Source organism: Nymphaea colorata, chromosome 1 (genome assembly GCF_008831285.2).
Source record: "Nymphaea colorata isolate Beijing-Zhang1983 chromosome 1, ASM883128v2, whole genome shotgun sequence".
Lineage (NCBI taxonomy): Eukaryota > Viridiplantae > Streptophyta > Magnoliopsida > Nymphaeales > Nymphaeaceae > Nymphaea > Nymphaea colorata.
In genome coordinates this window covers 35,603,162-35,627,275 of record NC_045138.2, presented here as the reverse complement: position 1 = coordinate 35,627,275, position 24,114 = coordinate 35,603,162, and the positions used below count along the sequence as shown (strand labels likewise).

General features: G+C 38.9%; 2 protein-coding genes across 6 annotated transcripts; one reads left to right on the top strand and one right to left on the bottom strand.

Annotated features, from left to right (window-relative positions):
• Positions 1–10,571, top strand: LOC116257368 (la-related protein 1A-like). Of its 4 annotated transcripts, XM_031634034.2 has the most exons (14): positions 4–614; positions 1,899–2,448; positions 2,611–2,818; positions 2,958–3,048; positions 3,240–3,311; positions 3,448–4,112; positions 5,585–5,654; positions 6,556–6,728; positions 6,825–6,881; positions 7,451–7,540; positions 7,655–7,718; positions 8,977–9,122; positions 9,467–9,571; positions 10,094–10,571. In XM_031634034.2, exons 1-14 carry the CDS (start codon positions 246–248, stop codon positions 10,299–10,301), a joined length of 2,868 nt encoding a protein of 955 aa, XP_031489894.1. In that variant the 5' UTR covers positions 4–245; the 3' UTR covers positions 10,302–10,571. The 4 variants fall into 4 exon arrangements, 3 of the variants coding, with proteins under 3 accessions (XP_031489894.1, XP_031489884.1, XP_049934424.1); XR_004173381.2 differs by having other exon boundaries at positions 1–614; positions 6,556–6,881; positions 9,316–9,571; positions 10,094–10,137; XM_031634024.2 differs by having other exon boundaries at positions 6,556–6,881.
• Positions 10,572–11,787: 1,216 nt separating this feature from the next.
• On the bottom strand, positions 11,788–20,000 carry LOC116265791 (uncharacterized). 2 transcript variants are annotated; one of them, XM_031646726.2, is made up of 10 exons: positions 19,036–20,000; positions 17,496–17,629; positions 17,263–17,325; positions 17,018–17,107; positions 16,637–16,802; positions 15,337–15,526; positions 13,591–14,438; positions 12,890–13,480; positions 12,162–12,281; positions 11,788–12,086 (listed from the first exon to the last, which is right to left on the bottom strand). In XM_031646726.2, the coding sequence occupies exons 1-9, from the start codon at positions 19,612–19,614 to the stop codon at positions 12,168–12,170; spliced, it is 2,775 nt and encodes a 924-aa protein (XP_031502586.1). In that variant the 5' UTR covers positions 19,615–20,000; the 3' UTR covers positions 11,788–12,086; positions 12,162–12,167. The 2 variants fall into 2 exon arrangements, with proteins under 2 accessions (XP_031502586.1, XP_031502576.1); XM_031646716.2 differs by having other exon boundaries at positions 12,216–12,281; positions 19,036–19,998.
• Positions 20,001–24,114: the final 4,114 nt, after the last annotated feature.

Here is a 24,114-nt window from a genome sequence, read left to right as displayed (position 1 = left end):
TGCTTTCAAGAGACTCACATTTGTCTTCCCTGTGCCCTTAGTTTTTCGGTCATCCATCAGCTGATTCCATCGTAAACCTAATCTCAGTAGGGACGTGAATATAAAAGCAGCGATTTTTTATCCGCTGCCATTCCAGCCTTCTCGTAGTCGTAGGAGGGAGAGGAGAAGAGGAGAGGAGAAGGGATCGGGTGGAAGAGTAGCGCGGCTCAAGCCGGCTGCTGGTCTGTTTCCTGCTTTTTCCGGCAATGGAGTGCGGCTCCGTTGCCGTTGCTGCGGTTTCGTGCCCTCTGAACCCGCCGGCGGAGGCTGCGAATGCGGCCGGCCTCTCAGAGGAGTTCGAGGCCTCCGTCAGGATCGACGCAAGTGGAGATAGCCGGGTGGATAGCGTTGGCCGTGCGGAGGGCGAGGGCGAGGTCGAGAGGCCGAGCGCGTGGAAAAGGCCGGCGACAAACGGGAACGTAGTTTGTGCTGTAATGGGGGCAGAGTCGTGGCCTCCGCTCGCCGCGAATCATGCAGACGCAGGGCCAGATTGTGGTAGCGGGGGAGAGGTTTGTCCTGCACCTCCGCCTCCGCCACCGCCACCGCAGCAAGAAGAGCAGTTTCAGTCTGTGGAGGTTGGCTTGATCCGTTTTTTTGACTTGTGCACGCTTTCTTCGTCCTGTTTGTTTGTTTATTTAAGAATTTCTTTACAGTTTTCATCTTCAGAAACATAATGTGTAGAGAAACGTATCTTCATCTACGTTGTTGCTTTTCGTGTTCTTTTGGTTTTGCTTCTCTGGTTAGAAAAGCAGGGTCTGTAGCGAGCAACTCATGCCCTGGATCATAAAGAACGTCTCGCGCTATGATTTTTGGAGCAGCTGTTGGAGTGTGTTAAGAATTTCATATGCAAGAAACGTACTTCCCTGCAATTAAAAAGCACACGTAATTTATCTAAAGAAAGTAGGTGGGATCGATGTTCTCGTATTTTTCAAGTGTTTGCGTTCTCCAGACTAATTGGAAGCTCCATTGTGTAACTCATCTATTTCATTGAAACAGTAAAACCCGATAGGCAACTGGTATACCTGGAGCGGACAAATTAAATAAGCTTGGTGTTTCTTTATATAGTTTTGGAAGCTACGTCACAAGGATATGTCGATGGGTTCTTTATACCTGCACTGACGAGAGCACATCAGCGCACTTTTTGGCGTTTTTAGGTGCATTTTCCATGCCATAATTATTTATAGGCGTCCTTTTCTGCCCTTCTTTCTCTTACCTGAAAGTTGGATTCGATAGGATTAAAATGCTGCAATTAAACAAAATTTCATACGGTAGGCTAGGATTTTCTGAAGGGAAACACGAACAAATAGAGATCAATCATGAAAACAAAAAAAGAAGTTTGTCAAGCACTGGCTTTTGTAGCGCTGTGCATCTTGTACGAACGACGAGATCTGCTTTGAATAGGTTATATACTATGAGTGGTTGATCTCTTTAAGTGTATATATATATCGGTGTGCGTGCTTGAGTTTGTACATGCAATCGTGTGACTGTCAAACTTGAGTTCCACAGGGCTTGGATCTATAGGATATGGAATGCCTTGAAGCACATTCCTTTACATTTTGTTTCTCTCCTTTAGGTTGAAAATTGCAATGCAGCCTTTTGCTACAATATACTCTAGCATGTTTACTAATTTTAGCCGGATCGTCATGCTTCTCTATCCTGCTTTTGTATAGTAGCTACTATGACCTGGTTCCCACTGCATGCGTGATCAAATTAGTATAATCTGAGAGAGCCACTTGAGATGAAAAATGTTACTAAGGTGTTCCATGGCTGTTCTTTTGTAATTGTTGTTTTCTTTTGGCTTGAGTTGTCAGTTTATTTAAACTTTAAAGCTGTTGCTGTCTCTTCCTCATTATTTCCAGGGATCAATTCATGAACAAAAATTGAATGGTCATGGAGATGCTACACGTTCTCATAGACAAACTCATATGCACCATAAGTCAGGTCCAAGGCGGTATTATCCTGCAAATGGCATTGCTCCAGTTTATCCTATGCATCGTTCTCCTTCATATATTCTACCATTTCCTCAAATGCCCATGTATCCTCCACATTCAGCAGCTCAAGATTACACATTCCCAGCTAACCCCAGTCAGATGTTTCCTTCAGATGCTACCTTTTGTAGACCTGGATATCGTATGCCCATGAGACCCTTCAATCCACATGCAGCAGGAATTGGTGCTGATATCCACGGTAACATTCAGAGACCAATTCGAGGTAATTCAAACTCTTGCAGGAGCAATTTTTATAACAGAAAGCTTTTATCTCAGAAGCCTATTGGCCGGTATAATCATCCATGGCATCACCAATGGCCATATATTCCCAGTAACATGCCACAGCATGCTGGTCCAACTTTTCCTGGTCAGCATCCCCGCTTTTTTGGTCCACCTCAGGCATTTATGAATACAGCTCCTGGTAAAGGCATTTTCTGTCCTTAATGTTTTATATTTTTATTGTATACCTGGAGTGATGTTTACTATTTTTTTTTATGCTAACAAAGTACTTTTCATAAAATTATTTTTTGCTTTTGTCTCCTTTCTTCTTTACCTGATCTGGTACAGTGACCATTCAATGCAGCTTCAATCTTCCATGTTGCACCACCACCTTATGAACATGCTAGCAGTGCACACCATTTTGCCCAACCGAATCTGCCTTCTCCCCAAATGCCAGTTCCTTTCTCATCACCTCCGCAATCATCTCTTTTGGCATCTGAAGTTATCTCCCAGTCGACTGATTTGCAGGAGTTGAAAACTCGGATAGTCAAACAGATAGAATACTATTTCAGGTTAATTTCTTCCCTGAAATCTCAGTCTTTATGATACTACGTTTAAGTGCTAGACCAGAACCGGTGCTTTGGGTACCTCTCTTTACGAGTGATAGTCTCTGCTGTCTGAGTTGTGAACTAATATGAATTATCTCTTCAGTGCGGAAAATTTGTGTAAAGACAGGTTTATGCGCAGTGTAATTGATGAAGAAGGGTGGATCTCTATAAAATTAATTGCTGGCTTTAGACGGGTTTGTCTCTCATTATTTTACTATTGCATGTTCCTTCTGCCCACAATAAATCCAGACTCACAACCCCATAGTATATGCATTTTTTTTGCTTACTTAAGCATCTTTGTTTAGTTAGCATCAGATAGGGCATTAACATAGACCTTTTACACGTATCAAGCACTTAGTTATTTGGAATTTATCATCTGCTTCAGGTTCTAGCCATGACAGAAGATATTGAAGTAGTCATTGATGCACTCAAGGATTCAAGTCAAGTTGAATTACGAGTGAGACATCTAAAACTTTTGATGCTTTTATTTTGATTATTTGCCTATTTGGCAGTTAAAATTGTATTTCTGAGGTGCCTTTTACTTTTCGTGTTCTCTGTTCTCTTCTGCTTGAATAATTTGGTCTTCTTGATAGGGGAATATGATGAGGAAAAGCAAAGACTGGGACAAATTTCTTGGTCCCTTGCCAGATGATGTGTTTCTGGTCTCTTCACATGCTTCACAAGGTGATGATACTATTAGAAGAGCATCCAGTGGCACGGAAAAATGTCTGGAGGCCATTGAAGAGATTGCAAAACATTATACAGCATCTGATGATTCAAATGGCATGTTTGAGATGGCTGAAGGTGTTCTAAAATGTCATCATGGGATTATTGTTCCTTCCTGCAATCATCATGGCACTTTGATAAGTTCTCAAGAAGAAGGCATCCAATTGGAGCATGCCTCTGAAATTGGTACTGCATCTGCAGGCTCTTCTGAAAATGAGGTTGAAAAAGTAATGCCAGCTGGAAAAAGGACACATATTGAAAACTTGACAAGTGAACCATTGGATTTAGGAGCAAACAATGTCATTGACGTTGTGATTTTTGATGAATCGAGTGACCGTCCAAAGGACAGCGTTCTTTCTGGTTATTCTACAAAGAAAAGCTTTGTCAATTCCTTGGGTCAACCAGAATCAGCGGGTGATGCTTTTGTAGCTGCGCCTTCAATTTCTAATGGGGACTGTGGCCCTCCCCTGCTTGATGAAGAGCTTCCATTAGAGTATACTGATAGAGTGGATCATATTTCATCTACTGGAAGGTAAGTTTGTATTTAGGAAAAGGAAAAAAGGCATCATCAAGTGTCTGCTAAAATCTGTTGAATAAATTGCTTCTTGTTTATGAAGTCCTGCCAATGGAAGTGCAATTGGGTCTCTCCCTCTCTCTCTCTCTCTCACAGAGAGAGAGAGAGACACACACAGATGCACATGTCTAAATGCCTTCAAGATTTTGCAAATCCATACTTTATATGGCAACGGGTTTTGGTAGTTTGTGATGTCGTTGTGGTCAATGCTCCATATTATACGAGTACAATGTATTTGCAACCCCTTCATGCCCAATGGGGGGCATATGAGCTAGTCTCTCTGCATGTACTTGCAGATAAGCAGAATATTTGCTTACTACAGATCCACATTGTATACTGTTTGTTATAAGTGCTCCTGTGCTTAATTACTTATGTATCATCTCCATAATATACATGTGCAAGTTTCACTGCATTACGTAACTCACACATATACCAACATCTACCTACAATTTATTATTATATTTCTGGATTTACTAGCAATCTTGTCTATATATATATATATGTATATATATATATACATTCTTGTATTTATGTGTATGTATGATTGATATCCTTCAAGGTTTGCAGATGTGATTCCATAGTTGAAGATTTGTCTTCGGTGGGAAGGTTTTGATGTGTATAGAGATTTTAAGCACCTTAAAACGCAACCACATGTTGCACAAAATCTTCATGACCAACTTTGCATGAGGCAGTTGGATCTTAAAAGTGTTTCCAATATAATTAACTGGAAAACTACCAGTATAAAGTGTGGTTCACTCAAAGCAAGCCATCGCAAGCTCTAGACATACATGTTTAATATGCACTTTTTCTTATTTTTCTGTAGGTGAGTTCTCTTTCTCTGTCTTTTTAGGCAACAGGATAAGGGGAAGGCAGGTGACAGCACACAGTCATTAAGATTTGTCAATCAAGCTTTGACATACAATTGTGTTACTATGTGTTGGTTGACACCATGCTGGCACTTCAATAAATCCAAAGTAGGTGATTCATGATGGGTATATGGCTAAACATTATTTTTTTAAAAGAGAGATAATGAGTAGATGGCCAAACATTATTTTTTCAAAGTGAGAGATACTTCTATTAAAGATACTTACTTTTATCGACCAGCAAGGACATCGTTGTAATAGATGTTGGCTGGACTAGTATACAGTGCATACTGCATATAGGTTGTGAGTTGCAACTGTATGTTGCTTGTGGCTGAAAATCACTGGAATGAGAGGAATAATGTTGAATAGTGCAGTATTTGGTACTTTATGTTGCAGTCAGGTTGGCTTGAAAAACTAGTTGTACATTTACTGATACTGTGGTTATTACAAATTGCTACACACATTTGTGATTTAACAGTTAGCACCACTGTGATGATATTTTTAAGATTCATTGTATTATCTTGTTTATATTAGTTATTTACAATTTTTTGTTGTTTCTTCCTTTAGGAATAAGGAATTCGATGATCATATGGATGTCAATGACCACGAGATACAAAAACTTGTAGTTGTGTCTCAGGTATGACCATTGAAGTTTGAACCTTCGTTTAGTCCTGCTGGAAAACATGCAAATAGTGATTTTCAATGTCAGAATTCCTTAAACCTTTATTAACATCTAATTTGCTACAATCTCATAATTTTCCATTTTGGCTACTGTCATGTGGTGTTAGTATTTATCTGACTTCGCAGAGTTTTAGAAAAGCAATAGACGGATAAATAGCAAGTTAATTGCTGCTGCTGGTAAGCCAGTTTTTGAGTGATTATTATCTGAATTGTGTTTCTGAACTACTTTATTGTTCTATTGCTTATTCATTCTGGTTATTGGAAATAGAGATCTTTGCTGATTCTGCTTTATTGACATTGTCACACACTTATAGAAACCATGGAGACACGGTAATCACTTGAGTTTTCTCACTAATTTTTCCCTAGATTCTCTACTAAATCCGACAAAGAAATTGCTTGCAGTTATCCAGCTAGTTTTCAGTCCTAGATCGATTAACAAGGGCAACCATGGTTGTGTTTTTTGAACATTTTCTTGGACAAGATCTGTATCTTTTATAGTGTCTCTGACTTTCTGCTGATTAAGGGTTTTACTAATGCCTACCATCCAGAATGTTGGTTTCTGATGTTGCAGTTAATACTGTATTGTGATCTATCTAGTTTATAGGCATGAACCACTCCCAAAATATTGCCATTTTTCTCAAATAAATGCCAAAAAATGAGTAATAGCATCTATTCCTGCGATTAACATTTAAATATCCTTCAAGATGCATCTGCTTGTTTTTTTTCCTATCTACTGTCAACTCATAGGAGGCTGAACAGATTGGAGTGGTTTATTCTGACGTTTTATCGTCTATATGGAATGCGTGCTTATGTGTGTCATAAATCTAGAATCCATCTGCTGAACTTGTTGTATGCAGGAGCGTGCTCATAGTGCTCAAAATTGCATATCTAGTGAAGATGTCAAAGATAGAGATCTGGAAGCTTGTAACGTTGTTCCTGGATTAGTGTCTTCAAGGCCTAATGCAGTTCTCAGTGGAATCAATGTCATTGAAAATAGCCATTTGAATGCTCAAAGGAGGAACAAGGATAGGTGTGATACCCATTTGCAGTATGATCAGCTCCTATTTCCTTCTAATTCTAATAGTTACGGTTCTGACTGTGGTCCACATGGTCTTTTGTGTGAAAGTTCACCAAGCAACTTAGTGGGATTTTTCTTTGGGATGACTCCACCTGAAAGCTGTGGGTGAGTGTTTTTTGTTCCAGTTAACACTGTTTTATGGTCTTTCTAGTTTATAGTTTTGAACCACTGTCACAATATTACCGTTTTTCTCAAATAAATGCCAAAAGTGGGAAAATAGCACAAAACAAATAAAACAGGAAAAGTACGATATTTGAAAAAAATACCAAAATGAAAATATCACATTATATAATATTTTTCTGCTTTCCCCCCTTTTTCAGAAAAACATGTTTTTTAATATATTTTAAAATTCTTGATGCCTTTTCAATATTTTAATAATTATTTTGAACTTTGTTGAAGTTTTTTAGAAAATTATGGAAGACTCGACTTTTCGTAATTTTCATTTATATGTATGTTAAAGTTTTGAATTTATGAAAATTTTCCATGAAAAACAATCTTCTTGATTAATATCTGAGAAAAACCTCAATGACAAAATCCCAAGAACAATATATGTGACAATAGTATGACTAGTTTTAATATTTTACTTGCTAGAAATTTTCACCTGGTTTGACATTTTCAATACAAAATGCTTCTCCTGGTGCTGATCCTGAAACTGGCGTCATTTCTGGATGCAGCCCTTCCGTTGAATCTATGAGAAAGCCCTTTGCTCTCTTTCAGCATCCAAATTCTCAACTTCTTGAAGCAAGTGGTTTCAGGCAACATAAGTAAGTTGAGTTCCAAACTGATATGCTTTGGTTCCACAAGAAGACAGTAGTAGAAGAAGGTTTCCAGATTTGTCAGTGTTATTATCTTATGCACTTGTCTGTTGTTTGGATTAGGTATTTGGAGTACTACAAGTGTTCCTTAAATGATCGTAAGAGAATGGGGATTGGTTGCAGTGAGGTCAGATTCGTTGATTATGCTTATTGTATAAAGGTTACTGTTGTGTTTAAATCCCATGCATTGTCAAAACATGGTAACAGGATGCATGTGCTATTCGCATTTATATGGTGACAAGCTGACACTTGCATTGTCAGATGCATCGCCATATCTTGGTCATGTTTATTGTTAATGGTGTTTCTACAACCAAACCCTTTTTATAGAAGATTGATACCTGACTTGGTTTTCCTTGCACACACTGTAGTTGCAGTAGGCTGTGATCCTTGCTGCTTAGTCTGCACCGTGAATTTTATGTAATACTGAATATAAAACCGTAACATCATCTTATCAACTTGTCATGCTTGACCTGGGTAAATGGTTAACTTTTAGTGGGTTCTTGAACTGTTGTCAGGCTATGTAGGTGAGCTGGATGTTTACACAACTGAGTTCGATGTTCTATTTTTTGGGCGCAAAATTTGAAAAATTTAATGCACTATTGAATAATCAAAGGAGACAGACCATAATAGGACCTCAAACTGATCTATGACACCAATGTACCTGTGTGGCATGACTAAGGATGCAGAACTTCATAGTGGGTCAGTTGAGGTAGTGAAATGAAACTTAGTGCTTAAATGGTTTGAGAGATGTACAGGTCTCAATTGACATTAAGGCAAGTGATATTTTCCAGTTACTAACCTTTTCGTGCAATTTGATTAGGCTTGATGCTAAATTCTTTGATTTGTCTTGTCAAAACAATAGTTGTGGATCTTGTTCTTTCATAAATACGGAAAGGTGCAAGTCTTGTAATAATTTGTCAGGTAATCCCACTGGTGCTAATGAGTTTTAAGGAAGTCAATTTTAAATATGAGTGTAAATGCAAAGAAATAAATAAACAAATAAATACTTAAATACACAATGAAATGAATATATATATATATATATACATATATATAACACAGATACATAGAGGATGTGAAATTTTGGGCACAGCAAGTTTTGGGTACAATGCTATGTTAAAAAAAAAATACAATAACGTTGCAATATGATTCTGGTTGTCCAATAACTGCAGTGTTGCTTGATCTCTGGGTTAAATGAAATTGTCTGTTTCTCACTTGAGCTTTTCATACTCCAGAATGAGTTGCTATTTACTTGATGTTTACTAGTCCCTGTTGGTGTTGAACATATGACTTATGAGAGATTGCATTAGCATTCTTACTATATTTTAGAATATTTTGGTGGATCAATGAAATTTCATAAAGTTGACATGTTAGTTGTAACGCAGGAAATGAACAGCCTCTACAGATTTTGGTCGTTTTTTCTGCAATATCATTTTAATCGCTCTATGTACAATGACTTCCGGAAGTTGGCACTTGAAGATTCAGCAGCTAATTATAGTTATGGATTAGAGTGCCTTTTGAAGTTTTATAGGTATTAAGTTTCTCCTTCTGTTTTCATTTGTTTTTCCCCAAAAAAAAAAGCTTAAATTCATTGCTCCACTACCTCTCATAGGAAGATTATGTGAGGCCTTCTCTCCCTTTTCCATATTCTTGCATCTTTTCCAAGTCCATATTCATCAGTGGTTAGTGCTTTCGTAGTATGATCTCAATGAAATCTGTTTCAGGTCCTTCAATAAAGCTTCTCTACTGGAAATCAGCAATCCACTTTGTCCAATATTTGAGAATTACAGTACTTTGATGTCGACTTCTCTTTCTTGAGAATTTTTTTGGTTGTCTTAATGTGACCTGTTTTACTGGTGGAATGCCCATTTTCAGTGATGGATTGGAGAAGAAGTTCAGAGGAGACTTGTACGATGATTTTGAGCAACTGACCCTTGAGTTATATAGCAAAGGGAATTTGTATGGCCTTGAACAGTATTGGTAATTTACTAACTCAGTCCTTTTAATCTAGTTGATGCATGCCTTTATTTTCTGATCACATAGGGTGTTTGCTTGGTGCTGGCCCATAATGAGGTTGGTAAGAACCGAGTCTTCAATTCTTCATAACCTATTCATGTGAACTCTGCTAGGACCCGCTTCATCTCTGAGTCAAATGTGTTGGTCGAATGACATTGTTATCTTAGTTGCTTGTTGAAATTCAAAGAATAAAACCGTTGTCCAGTAATGTTCCTGTTTGGTTTCTTGTGGTTCCTCAACCAATGGATTGGGTTTGTGCCTTAGACTTGTGTTTTTGGTCTTCTGGTTAGCATCAGTTCACAAGCGTTTGTGCCCATTGTGGCAGGTTGTACAAGTGGAAGCTGTTCACCCCTTTCTCTTCATGCTGCGTCTTTTCTTTCGGTCCTGTCTTTTCTTTCTGTTCAGGTGTTAGCCTGGCTTCATAATGAAACTGCTTGGTTATCTTTCGAAGGGTACTTGAATAACTACATTCTGAACAATTTGCAGGGCATTTCACAACTTGCAAAAGGGAAAGAGGCCCCTAAAGATGCATCCGGAGCTGGCAAAGTTGGTTAGGAGTAAAAGTTTCTCTCTGAATGAGTTCGCCGCCATGTCAAAAATTACACAAGATCGCTTTCTTTACACTAATTGTGCTGCTGATGATCATGCAAATAGCAGAGCGTCTCCAGCTTCAGTTGAAGCTGTGAATCAGTGATGGTTTGGCGGAAGGGATGACTGAGCAGCGCTCCGAGCCGAGTGTGTCATGGAGGCTTAGTCTTGATTTTTTGTATTAATTTTTTAACCAAATTTTTTGGTTTTTTTATTGCCCTCTGATAATGGTGAAGATTGAATTGGGTGGGTGGCTCTGAAATTTTTTTTGCTTTGGAGTCGGTGATTCACCTGGGCTTCATTGTACATATGAATAATTGTTGGAATGGGCAGTGAAATTTATTAATCACAGATTTGATTTTTATTTTTTCCTGAACTAATCGTATTGGGTGTACGTAACTGCTAATTGGCCTTGTTCTTTGTTTTTGGCTAGGGCGCTGTCAGGTTTTCGGTTCCCTTGGTTGGATGGGTTGACTTGAAGCATTCCAGTTGATGGAGACTTAACAAGTCTCATGGCAAGGATTTGCTATCTGTCACAAAGGCTGAAGCAATGAGAGTCCTTGTCTTGATGAAAAAGGGAGAGGTACATAGAGGATTTTATATCTAAGGACTAGAACGGAAATGGGTAAACATTCACATCTTGGGTTGGCAAGGTTTACACATCTAACCAACTTGTCGGCTTCCCATTACTTAAAAGAAGGATGACACAATCTGATAGGCTTAGAGCAGATGATGCCAAAAAGTGTGTCTCAATTAGGGTTTTGGCACCATTGAACTTTTAAGGTCATAAGCCGAACCCTAGGTGGACGAAGCATTTGTTGGCCGGTATCTCCGTCTCACAAATTAGTCTGGCGAAGATTTCAGACGCAAGCTTGCCGTCTCCAATGTAGTACTTTAGAAGGCTTTAGCTGCTGTCCTTTGTGCGAATTTCCACCTTTGGCATGAGTTTGATGGTTAATTTGCAGTCCTCGGGACTTCTGAACGCTGCAATCGAAGAAGCCATTTCAATTTTTTTTTTTTTTTTTTTCTGGCAGTCGGGTCGGGGTTCAGAAGCCATAACTAGATAAACTCTATATAAATCAACCAGAGGTGTTTTCTTGATTTCCTTCAGCTTGAAGGTTTTAGATCTAACCTTTTCATAGGTGGACCAAGCTGTTTGCATCTGAGCCACCATAGTTGTAATTAAGGTTTTCCTGGCACATTTAAAATTGTCTGGTTAGTTTGGTTTCCGGGCTTCGCATGGGCCAGGTTCAGACGTAGATAATAATTTATTTGGTCTCTTTCCCTGGGAACAATTTTTGGTTTGGGAGCCTGGAATCCTTTTCCTTCCTTTCTAATTAGAAATGGTTGATAACTTGATATGGGAGAATGGAGAGAGGTAATTGTCTACTGCTCGTTTATGAGGATGGTCGTAGAAATCTAATCTTCTTTTCATCTTCCGGCTTCATTTTCGTCTTTGTTTCGTTTTCTCATTTTCATCTCTATCTCAATTCAGTGGCGATATGTGGACGAAATTTTGCTGCCAAACAAACTTTTAAGAGGATATTAACGTAACATGACAAAATAATTTCGCTGCAAAACAAGGATGACTGTTTCTCTGCAACTTTTCTTCGCTTTATTTGTTGTGGTTCCTCCATTTTGACGGCAATCCGTGGAACTGCGTGTGAAGATTTACATTGCTTTATTGGTTATATGATACATTCCCAGCAGATTACATGGACGTGCCATCTCCTTTTCTTCTTACCCGTGGTCTTTTTTTCAGTACCTGTTTAATTTACAATGCTTATGATGCTGAAACCGTCAAGTAGGCCGCTCGGCACTGGCTTCTTGGAGTGTTGATAATCCTGCTCCAGCTCCACTGCGTTTCACCCGTTCTCCGCAATTCTCCCAACTGTTACAATAGAAGCTCAGGTTAAGAATTCCCCAAATAGGTAGAGCCAAGAAATAAAAGAGATCACAAGGATACTGTTATTTAGTTGGTCGCTGATTGTTTTCGCTGCTGAGAAAGTACATCACTCACTCTGCCATCCCTCAACTCGAAAATAGCTGCTTCATCAGAAAATGGTATCGGCCGAACTGGTGCTACCTGCAGTAATAAAAAAATTAGTTGACAGTCTGAAATCCCGCGATAGTCGCAACTGCATCGGTTTGAAATTTACCAACATGCTTTTCCTTTCTGTTTTTAGCCTACAAAAATTTCTCAGACAATGCTCAAGGCGAACAAGGCCTCTCCTGACAATCTGAAGAATCTAAGTGCATTGTTTATCAATACGAGTACAGGAGAAACGATGTGGCCTTTCTGTTGTAAACAGAACTGCCGAGATTCCGGCGTGCAGTGTGTGACTTCCACTTACTTCACTGTATCTCTGATTTTGTAATTTCCTTTCCAGGATTTTCTCCTCAAGTCCTAAGGGGAATGTGATTTTGAAGTATGTCTTCCGCTTAACAAAGTTAACTGTTTCCACCACTCAGGTACTAGGTTCCAGTTTCAAAAATGTCATCAAGGTGCCAAGATATCTTTTGCCATCATCTAGCAAGGATGTCTCAAAACGAAACCAGAGACTAGGAGAGGATGATTTTGTCTTTTATATAACTGAAAGTCTGAACCTAATCGGTGATTATAATTTTCTGGTTTATGTTAAATGCAACATGCGTGGACCTCTTCACCATGCAATAATAATACTTGCTACTGACCTTTGGATTGCACTTGCTGTCTTCATCATTGCAATCGTGCATCATATTCTGATTGCTAACCACAGTAGCCTCTGAATTTCCCACTAATACGTCGTCAGATTCTGACTCCAGATTTTCCATGGATGGGAAACCATAATTTTGCCATCTCCATGCGCTGTCTACTAAGTATCTCAGATAAACATGACCATCTGATCCAATGATAAATAACTGGTTCCCTTGAAAGCTAGGGCCTGGTGCAGCGGCAACAATGACATCCTTATGCGGTGTCCCATGTTCCATCCAGTTCCATCCATCTAATGGATTCCAACGATATTCTACAAGGCCACCGTCTTCTGAACGCATGAACAAAGAACCAGATAAAGATGAACTGGATGGCCTCAAAACCGTTCCGGGTAGTCTAGAAAGAGACAAGTGAGGTGATTGATCATGCTCGTGCCATAATTCAGTAACTTTGTTAAACTGATAAAGTCGACCATTATTTCCAACAGCGAATACAATATTAGATCTTAATCCCTCCTGATCAACTATAGAACTGACTTTGATGTTTTGGGGGTTTCGACAGTCCTTCCAGACAAATTTCCTCAACGCAACCTGTAGAAGATAAGACCATCGTTTGTTCAACAATCTTGAACAGAAACATACACCTAAAATTCAAGCCTCTGAAATGATCTATCCTTGTGCTACATGAAATTTTGACTTACTTTAAACTGAAGGAGCCTTCCATTTTTATTGATGAAAAATAATGAATCTTCGGTTGTAGGCACCTGAACTTTACCGGGCACCCCATCCCAAGGGGGGCCTGTAGATACTTTTCTTCCTCTACTCATGGAAGTGCAGTTTATCCATGCTAAGCCATTACTGTTTCTTTCTCTTATCAATAGGCTACCATGCATATCGACCAAAAATAAACTTCCATTATAGATGCCTAAAATACCTTTCATCGGAGTCGGATGTTCATGCCTGAGCCACAACCAGATGCCTTCAGTATAAAGATACTCAAAAGTTATACCGTTATCTGTGACAAGGAAGAATGACTTGTCCGGGTGCATGGATCTCATGCGGAAGATGGGCTGAATTTTTTTTGTCAAAATGTTGTTCTGGTCGGAAACATCTGGTTGGCTGTTGGTGTATTTAATTGGCATTATGTAGCTTTGGTACTCCTGATTTTTTCTTCTTCTGGTTATTTTTCCGGGGTCATCTAGTTCCTGTTCATTAACTAAATCCTTTATCCCAGTGATGCAGTTTGATGGTCCACGTCCTTCTGTGCAATATTCTGCATTCCATCCTTCAGTTTCTGGTGCATCTATTATGCTCCATTCATATCTGGATGATGTTTTCCTCCTTGCATTAGCATGATTATTTGGCCCTACACTATGTCCTCCAATTCCTGACGAATGGAGCTCTCCGACCCTGCCATCATCCAGTGGAAACAGCATCCTGCCAGGTTGAAGCTGCAGTCCTAAAATGCCCCGGGCGACCTTTGCATGTGGTGGGTGCATATGATTGATCCATGCTTCCGAGGTTGGATTATCCTGTCCCTGTCTTGCCACTGTATTTTATAAAAAAGCAAACGTGCATCTTGCTCTTTAGAAATTGAACATGACATTTTTTTCTAAAGAAAGTGATACTCAAGTTAATGTGTGTAAATCTGAAGTAGCAACTGAAGTTTCTATTTCTTCATTTGACCTTTTTATGTAGAATTTCCATGAAACCAGTTATTAACTGCCATTTTTTTGAAAAGAGATATGCGATGGATCACATACTGACGTGCTTTTACGAAGAGGACAACCTACTAAGATGATAACTTATCCCTGATAATTTGCTTTCTGTTCTCGAGCTTCCAGAGGTGTGTCCGTGTTTCACAATATACAAATGAGAACTAGCAAAACAGCTAGCAGCTGTTTTAATATCCTTTTCTTTTTCCTTCGCTTGGGTACATAAGTTAAATATTTTAGACCTCCACACCAATGAGCGATGCTATCAACTCTACCCCAAACTCTGCATGAAATATCGAAAGTGTTGCATTCCTTGAGCTAACAAGGAACCTTAGGCCTCATAGCTGAGGCATGTTTGTTATAGCTTCCTACACCTTATTGACTTTTCCTCCAGGGATTTCTTATTTCTATTTGACATTAAATCTGCATGTAGCTTCTTAGCTTTCTATAGCAACCGTTTGCAATATATTCTCTTTTAGTATGGTTTTTGAGGTTTTCCTATTCAACAGATCCAACTATCCAAGGTCTGTTTTCGCTCATTTGCTGTTCAAGAACATAGAGAAACATTTAAACTAATTGCACTCTGCTCAATCCAGTATCTGCAATAGTTTCTTTCGACCTTCATAAAATGAATTTTGCCATTTTTTTAAAATATGCCTTAATGAAGAACGTATGTTGATGAAGAAAAGCTTGGTGGGTTTCACTTTTTACTTGGAAAGTTCAAAGGCTCACCTGAATTTTTTGAGATCCGATATTCATAGATGGATCCACTTGTTGTAGTAAGGAACAACGAGAAAAATTTTGTGCTCAAGTCATTTGATGTAGCTGGTGTTATGGCACTCAATTTGTGGCCTCTAGGAAGTCCATGAATAATCCACTTCCATTTCCTCTGATGAAACCTCCTCTCTATAAGAACACCATCCTGCAATTTACCATGTCTTTAAGGTTTAGGTGGATTTGAGAAAGACCTTCAGATACGACAGAATCTTAAGATGGGATAATCGAGCAGGAAAAACAGACAGCTCTGTACACCAGTAGAGCATAAATCAGTAGCATCTCCAAGTTACGTCAAGTTTGCAATCAAACCTATTTGTATGATGGAGAAAAAAATCGCTTTCTATGAAACCAAGCCTATCAAAGCTGGGTTATAACAGTGAATTTTAGATTAATATATGCAAAAAATAGTGAAGACCCAAAAGGGCTGGATTCTTTCTCAATGAGCTCCATATTGGTTGTGAAAAACATACGTGTGAAATTTGGCAGATGTATATTCCAGCAGAATAAGAGGCATCGGGAAAAAATTTAATTATTGTCATTGTTCATGTTTGCTCTACGTTAAAATTAATCATTAACATGCAATACCATGAGAAAATTGTTTCTTTCTCTAACCAAGTAAATGATCACTGAAGTGCTGTAGGTTTAGAGGCCTAATTGTTTTGCTGCAGACTGAAACCTTAACTCTTTCAAGTGGTCCTACCTTCCTTTCTCCTACGATATCTCAGTGCAACCCAGAAACCTCCTTTGATGTCATAGGACTGTCGCTTTACTGCAATCTCATAAGAAAGTAAAACATGCTTTACTATTACAATTTTATACTCAACAAGACAGCAATACATAAGGGGCCCTAGAAAGCCATGTGACCGAACAAAAATATAGAAGGGCCACATGCTCAAACAAGAAAATGTTCTTCGGTCTGTGCTTCAGATCATAGTTCCACAAAAAGTGATGGCTAAATTATAGAGACACAACTTTGCAATAAAATTGTCAGAATGAGTTCATAATTTCTTATGTGTGTGAAGATTGAAAGTGGAAATGCTTCGTGATACTAACCAATATTTGTAGGCAATAGGCATACTGCACTCAAAATTTTGGAAATCACAATTTTCAGGTAAAATCTAAAGAGACACCATACTAGACAAAATTTGCTCACCATTAATTGATCAATTAAAATAATGTAGAGAGATGGAAGCATTATCAGATCTGTAGAGACATGTATCTGCTCAGTGTATATTACAAAAGAGACTAGGTTTACCTTCGTTAAAAGAAATATAGACAGTGAATGAACTCCAATCAGTCCATGCATAACATGGCCTCCGCATGGCAAAAGGAAGGTCTCATGACCTAACGGTTCACTCCATATGTGCTTCTTCCATGATGGCTTTGAACTCATGTCAAATTCATAAAGCTCCCCCATGTAACTGAACAAGTGAAATTGAGTGTTCAGACCATAGTTGTCCCACTGCTTGTAAACTACCATTTAGATCACATAAAGATATACAGGATCGAACATACTTGTGAATATTTGGTACATGAGGGGTACTTGAAGGTATAATGACCATGCATGAAGATACACGATTATTTACATATCAGCCAATATAAAAAGTTCCACCTCTACTGAATCATTGCAGTATACCTTACTATAAACACTATGTCCGTTCTTGTAGTTGGAATGCCAGCTATAGCTGCAATACTTCCACCAGGTGGTTGCCCGTGATATATCCACCTGTCAAAATTCAACTTGATCTTAGGTTGTTAGTTATCGCCAAGCAACCAAAGCTTGCATTACTACTGCATAACATGATCCGCATCAAATATGGACAATTTGACAGAATTCTGACAATATACATGTACTATCATAACGATGCAACACTTTCTCACCGTGAAGATTGAAGGTCTCTGATTTCCAAAAGCGAACCTCCCAAGGTAGATAGGTATAGTCTCCTGTCATACAAATATGAAAAGATGAATGTGATTTAATTGAATACTGAACGGTTCCCAGTAATGTCTGAACTTTTTTACTTTCCTCCCCCATAAACTGATACTAATCAAAATTATAAAAAGATTCTACTTCTTTCGGAATAAGATACAAGAGTTATCTTTCATTTACTTACTCGCCATTCTCTGTTACAACACCAGTTTTAATCTGCATTCCAGCGATTGGTTCAACTTCTCTTTCTGGCATGATTGATTCAAATATAGGTTTGAGTTCTCCCCATGTTGGCAGCGAATTCTCATTTAGTTGTAGCTGAAATACATGAAGCAAATTCAGAATATGCCCAAATTCAAAGCTAGGCTTCAAACTAAAGCTCAATGTACTCTGGTATGCTAAAAAACTACAGGACAACATATTATGCACTTAGATGGATGAAGTGATATTTCTCTGTTGAGATAGCTATTCCAATAGGTGTAACTAAGGGTTTCTAAATCAGCTTCACCTGCTTTTTTGGGTAAAATTCAAGGGACCAGTTTCGAGCACTTTGGAAGCGATGTCTGCCTAATCGGCATAATTGTTCTAGTAAACTACTGCAGCTGCCCCTTGGAGTTGAACCCTGAAAAGTAGCCCCTGAACAATTGCTTATTAGAGTTCAATTCTGAACCTTAAAATTTATGTGGGCATACAAAATAGTTTATTATTTACATCCTCACATTGCAGTCTAACGTTAAATCTTTACTTTAACATATGCTTCTTCAACTGTATGAACTATCTTATCACTAAAAAGCTGGTTCTTATGGACCACTTTGGGCATGTGGGGCTGGTACTTAGAGCGGAAGACTTTTGGTATAAAACTCTTCAGTTAAGCAAGTGACCGGCTTCCTGGAAAGAACTGAAAGTGCTAACTGCGATCATAAGCAGATGGATGTCCATCCTTTCAGGAGTGCATAACGGTAAATTGGGTAAGGTTTGCAGTTTTATCCAGATCTTCTCTGATATTTTCTCATCTGCATACAGAGCATTAGAGGAACCACAGTAATAGACAAGTAAATTTTTGCAAAAAGTTACGGAAGAACTCTGTTTTCCTTTCGCTTAACATGGATATGGGAAGTTCCCACATCTTCGGATATTCATAAGCTTGATCTTGGATCTGCGCCTTTGCTTGAAGCAGAGAAATAGATGGGACGAATTTAGCTAATGGACTGATGAAACGAGTGGCCTACAATCAAATTATGTTAAATATAAGGTCGATGAAATTGCTATTGGGCCAGGTACCAGAGGAACCGGCGCGACGGACACATGTTTGCTAAGAACTATCTAGCTTCGACGCCAACCTACAGGCTACAGATGATACTCCAATGAAATGATGACTCCCTCGCAAGATAAGGATGCTAACTTAGATGTTATGCTCGAAAAATTAAACCTTGTTACAGGCACTATTTCTTGGTCATTCTAGAAAACTGTTGGGGATTGGCTGGTGATTCCGCATCAACTGCAAAGTTTTGGTTTTCGTTTATAGCTCATTCCAACATCGTTGATGAAGTCTGCAGTCTTACCAAGCGCCTAACCTTTTCAATTATGAAGCTGATACTTCGATTAGGAAAGGCTGTTAGGCGGAAAGACCGCACTGGGCAGTATTCGTGCATTAGAATGAAGCTTGAAAGTTCCAGTCTCTAGTTTCAGGGGAAGAACCTCAGAGAATAGAGGCGACGACTTACCTTATGCAGGACTCCATCGTCGTCTAGAGCAAGAATGGTTTGGTTGACGATGAAAACAGAAATTGCATGTGCAGATATTGGCAAGTCATGTGGTGTTATCACCCATTGTAAACCATTCCAAAACCTTTCGTAGATTGATCCACTCTCTCCTGTCACCCAAACGGATGAGTCTGACATTTTGGTAATGGATGTCCTTCTCCTGAGCGGCAAAACAGGATCAATATTCTCCTCCGTATGCGGTCCTTCATCAATTTTAGAATTCTCGTCCTTTTTCTTGCTAGAGGCACCACCTTCCCGGCGCTGCTCAATTGACCCAGCCTTGGTACAGTTGCCATTAAGACAGTTATAGAGATCAAAAGGCAACTGAACTTCTTTCCAACTGTTTGATTGCTCTTCAAACACATAAAACTTATCGGCTTTCTGCTGGAATGCTTTTTCATGTCTCTGGATTGGTGGGATGGCACAACATGAACCACCAAGTACAGTAGCACACTTGGGCATCTGGTACATCATCAGAAAGACCCACATGAAGGCTTGCGGACAAAAGCTCATGGTTCCCGCTTTTGTCTGTTGTGACATGGGGAAGAAGCCGGGGCATATCGAAGCTATACCATTTAAACTGTTAATCGCTCCCTTCTGTATAAGCAGCTGCTTTTCTCATCAGGCGTTTGTAATTTGTGCAGGACCATCGAGAAAGAGCGAGCGAGCGAGAGAGAGAGAGAGATTCTAATCTCTGAGCGCATCAGCATAAGGGTCCCATGAAAAAGGGCGTCTTCTGCACCGCAGGGGAAATAGAAGCCACCGCGGATGGTTCTCTAGCCTCCGCTTTTCCTTTTTCAATCGGTTCTTCAATTATTCAATTTATTCTTAAAACTTCCTCCTGCCAACAGTTGGAAAAGTCCAAATTTGCTCGTCCTCTTCTGGCTTGAGTTCCGCAAGGTGAACGGATCACTGTTGTGCAACATCCAATGGTGATGTAAGGGCCGAAGCTATTGGAATAGCTGGGGTAAGCTTTACTGGGAGGTCAATTCATTAGATGGAAGAGGGTGACGCCTTCTTTTCCTCCTTGTGAGAGATGGGTCTCCATCATCTTTTGGTTAGGTTTGAAGTTGCGCCTGATATTATTATTTCATTTATACTCTTCCACTTTTTTCATGGTAGAGATGCCCCAATAACATGAAATTCTTTCCCTTAGAAAGCAGACAGGAGTTTTGGCGTTTTAGCCATCCACTCGGTTTCGAAGATAGGTAGATGGGCGATGTCCGTGGTTGGGAAAGCTACCATGATTACTATCAGAATAAGGACGAGACTGGGACCGGTGAAGCTTTTCCTGGTCAAGCTAGTGTATCGATTGTAACTTTGGAGTAAGAAGATGGAAGATTATTATGTTTTGATTCTGATTCCTCAACCAAATTGATGGGTCCTATTAGATTCCAATCCACAGACTGGTTTGGGGTCCCTTCTGTATCTATCATTTCTTTATGCGTGGCTTCTGATACGTGCACGTCATTTGTATTGATTTGCTCTTTTTCTGTTTGTTTAGCGAAATTGGAGTTCATGTTTGAAATATAGGAGGTAATTTGAATCTCCAATGCTCTGATTGGTGGTGGGACTCATTTTCTAGACAGAGAATGAAGACCCAGAGGCAGCGCCTTTCTCTCTCATGAATCTTGGAACTCAGATAAAGTCATTGTTAGCATCGCGCCATTAAAATAGCCTTGCTTATGAGGTTGGGTTTGTTACTTTGTTTCCATGGCCGCTGATCATCTCCCGGCAGTAAGAGGGCCTCAATAAGGCCTCTTTAGCATTCTTAAAAATGTATTGGCACTACAAGAAACTTTACTTGTAGATTTGTATGGAAAAAAAAAAATGGCTTGCCGTCTTCAGTTTTGCATTCATTTATTTTAACTAATTTGGTTATCTTGCTGAATTCGTCAAGAAGTGGAAAAATTTTCCTATTTTAATCTCCATTTTTTCTCATTCTAAATGAACCCACAATTCTCTTAGATTCATCTTCATGAAATGAAATTTGTCGATTGATAACATGACTGTCAGTGCCACAAAAAAACTTCGAATACTGTTCTTTGTATGATGATTTGAAGCTTGCCTTGCTTGAGTACTATCAAATATAAAAAAATCATGATTCAGTCCTGCTGGAAGCTGGATGTTGTTGGACCACTAAAATTTAAAAGGTTGCCTTCAAAAAAATATAGTCACTACTTTGGCTTAGAGACGGTTTATGGTGACTTTGACAATGATTTACGGTACTGCGACAGACTTTTAAAATTTAGCCATCCATCAAGAGTCTGGCATCCAACAACATTGACTTATATATAAATATTTATATCACACCATTAGGTCAGGGACAAAAACTAAACTATTAAAAATTGATTGTTAAAGTATGTATATTTGACCTTATAAATATAATCTTAATCATGTATTAGTGAAAATCATATATCAAGTTAGTCATTTTTTTGAGTTAAACGTTTTTTTCTGGTAAAAAAAGAAAACGGCTATTGACACCGAAATTTTTATAGTAGAAAAATAAGTGTTTCTATTAAAAACAACTTGAATTAAAACATATTTTATGTTGAATTAGTATTTACAGACATAATAAAATGTTCGTATTTTGTTTAAAATTCTTTTGACAAGATTTTAGAACACCCAAGTGGTCTGAGATATACCAATTTTCATATATATGTATATATAATTAGTTTTGACGTTGCATGTGTCGTTAAAAGTAATCATATCCTGAGCTAATAAGTAATGTCAATAACAAAAAAACTCAGTGTTGGCTGTTGCCTGTAACAGTGGTAAGTTGTCGAAGAATTGCAGATGGATAAATTTTGCCAATTGCAACAGGTCAAGAAGCGAATTTCCAAATTGCTTCAACTTGAGAAATGATTCGGAAAAAAAAAGAAAAAAGGTTCTAAATGGAGTTGACCAATTACTTAAGTTATATTAATTATTTTTCCTAGTTTGGCGCGCCATATGTTTCTTCAATTTGAGAAAAAGTCAAATGACATTAAAAAGCCCGCTAAGAGATTCACATGGCCATACACGTCGTCTACTGGTGGATTTGGAAAGCGAACGATTTAAAAACTTGGTGAACTTTTCTTCTTCTTTGCTCAACCAAGGCGCTGCTCACAGAATCTCTTCCACTCCCTACCGATTCTGCTGCGGAATCAGAGAAAATTTATTGATGTCGAGTCACGGGAGCGTGTCCCCTCTCTCTTGCTTGCTTCTGCCTCTGTTCTTGCAGTTGAGTCAGACGATGAATGCTTCTGCCTCCAAGGGTGTTGGCCCAATTGAACACAGGAAGAAAATGTCTCGAGACTTTTTTTTCTTTTTTCACTCACCCAACAGGAGAAGATGTATTGTTATTACACATTGTATTTTCAGCCCAAAAAAAGAAAGGATATCCTTTGGATAACCTAATTAATCTTTATTGCTTTAGTACAAAAAAGAGAAACCAAGTCTACAACCACTGCCAAGCTGATCCAATGAGAAGGAAAGCAGGTTAGTTACTTGAATAGGACGGGATATCTACCCCCAATTTAGTTAATGAAAAAGAAAGAGAAGCTTTTTCCATGCATCTTGTCATTTTGACCCCAAGCTCTCGTCATTCCCAAGGTTGCTGCCGCATCCTTGCAATAAATCAGTTGCCCTCCTTTGCTTAAGATTGCGTTTGATTTTCATGGATTTCAGATCCAAGGGCATTTGAAATTCATGGTAGCTACTGTCGATTTCCGCATCCATCCGGAATGTGAATCTCAAATCCATGAATTGAGGTTTGGGGGGCAGGGGGGGGGGGGTGGATGGAATGAGGGTTGGACTTCAAAACTGTGGATTTGGTATCTGTAGTAATCAAACACACCTAAAAGAAAACGGATTAATGAAGGAAAAAAAAAAATCTTAAATTGGTCCATTGCGTCTAATCATCTTTCTATCTCTCTCTTATTAATTATTTTCATAAGGCTATAAGCATGATCATATCGTCAAATATTCTTTCACACCTAGCGGTCTCATGGGGACAAGCTAGCGTACATCCAAGTATCATATTTTCTACCCGACAAGGAGAAAGTCTATGTGGTAGGTTTGTCTTGCGTTCAGTTCATGCTTGACATGCTTCTAAACTTTATTGCACCAGAAAATTGGATTCTTCCAACTCCAGAGAAATGTTGTGGCAAAGTGCATGCACATATTGCTCTTCGAAAAGTAGCTATTGTCATTCCTAGAGGTAGGTAAGAGAAGTAGAGCCATCTAAGCTGAAGAAACAAAATGACATGCACTAAAGACAACTAATTAATTAAAATTATGCTAATTAGGTGCCTCTAGGTGGAAATAAGGCGTCAAAACAATTAATATAAATCAGCTACATATATTGAGAGCTAAACTTCTTTACCATATCTAATCCACCTGCAACCTCAATTCTTTGTTTATTTTATGTATTAATGGATCGTCAACATGATAGTTACATGTTGGTAATACCTCTTCTCTTCACCAAGTGCGGCTTCCATTGCTTTAGCCTTGAGACAAAGGCGATCAAGCCTTAGGTTCTGGCTTGCTTCGATGCCACCTAAAGTACATTCTTCAACCCGTATGTTCCGTTTACCATCATTTGCAGCTTTCGACTCCTTGTGTCACGCTCGCCGCCATTTATAGCAGTGAGAGATACACATCAAAGCATGATAGACTCAGAATCTTGAGCCCCTTGAATGTGAACGGTCTTGCTGCCTGGTTGCAGTATGCCCCTTGAGGTAAACCTCCTTCAACTTGAAGCTCTTAAGTAGGAAAACGGAATGCAACTACCCGATTTAAACAAAGTTTTTGCTAAATAATACTTCAATTGCCCAAACTGAATGAGAAGAAAATTTCAATTAATTTGTGCTAAATAAAACGAAAGAGAACATACTACTTCCTTCTGATGGCACTCCGGTTCTTTAATGGCGAACGCGTTTTCCATCTGGAAGCTGCAAATAAAAGTCGAGAGAAAAAAAAGGCGCGTCGGAAGAAGGACGAACACGCCCACTTTATTCCGAAACGAGGAGGGCATTTTGGGGAACTGTGGCAAGTCTG

Bases quoted from the DNA above. Each gene is read 5' to 3' on its own strand.
- LOC116257368 (XM_031634024.2), top strand. From the start codon at position 246: ATGGAGTGCGGCTCCGTTGCCGTTGCTGCGGTTTCGTGCCCTCTGAAC. The intron at 7,541-7,654 runs GTAAGTTGAGTT...TGTTTGGATTAG, and splicing joins AGTGGTTTCAGGCAACATAA to GTATTTGGAGTACTACAAGT. The intron at 9,572-10,093 runs GTAATTTACTAA...AACAATTTGCAG, and splicing joins TATGGCCTTGAACAGTATTG to GGCATTTCACAACTTGCAAA.
- LOC116265791 (XM_031646716.2), bottom strand. From the start codon at position 19,614: ATGTCACAACAGACAAAAGCGGGAACCATGAGCTTTTGTCCGCAAGCC. The intron at 15,527-16,636 runs GTAAACCTAGTC...GGTAAATTGCAG, and splicing joins CTATATTTCTTTTAACGAAG to GATGGTGTTCTTATAGAGAG. The intron at 13,481-13,590 runs GTAAGTCAAAAT...TATCTTCTACAG, and splicing joins GAAGGCTCCTTCAGTTTAAA to GTTGCGTTGAGGAAATTTGT.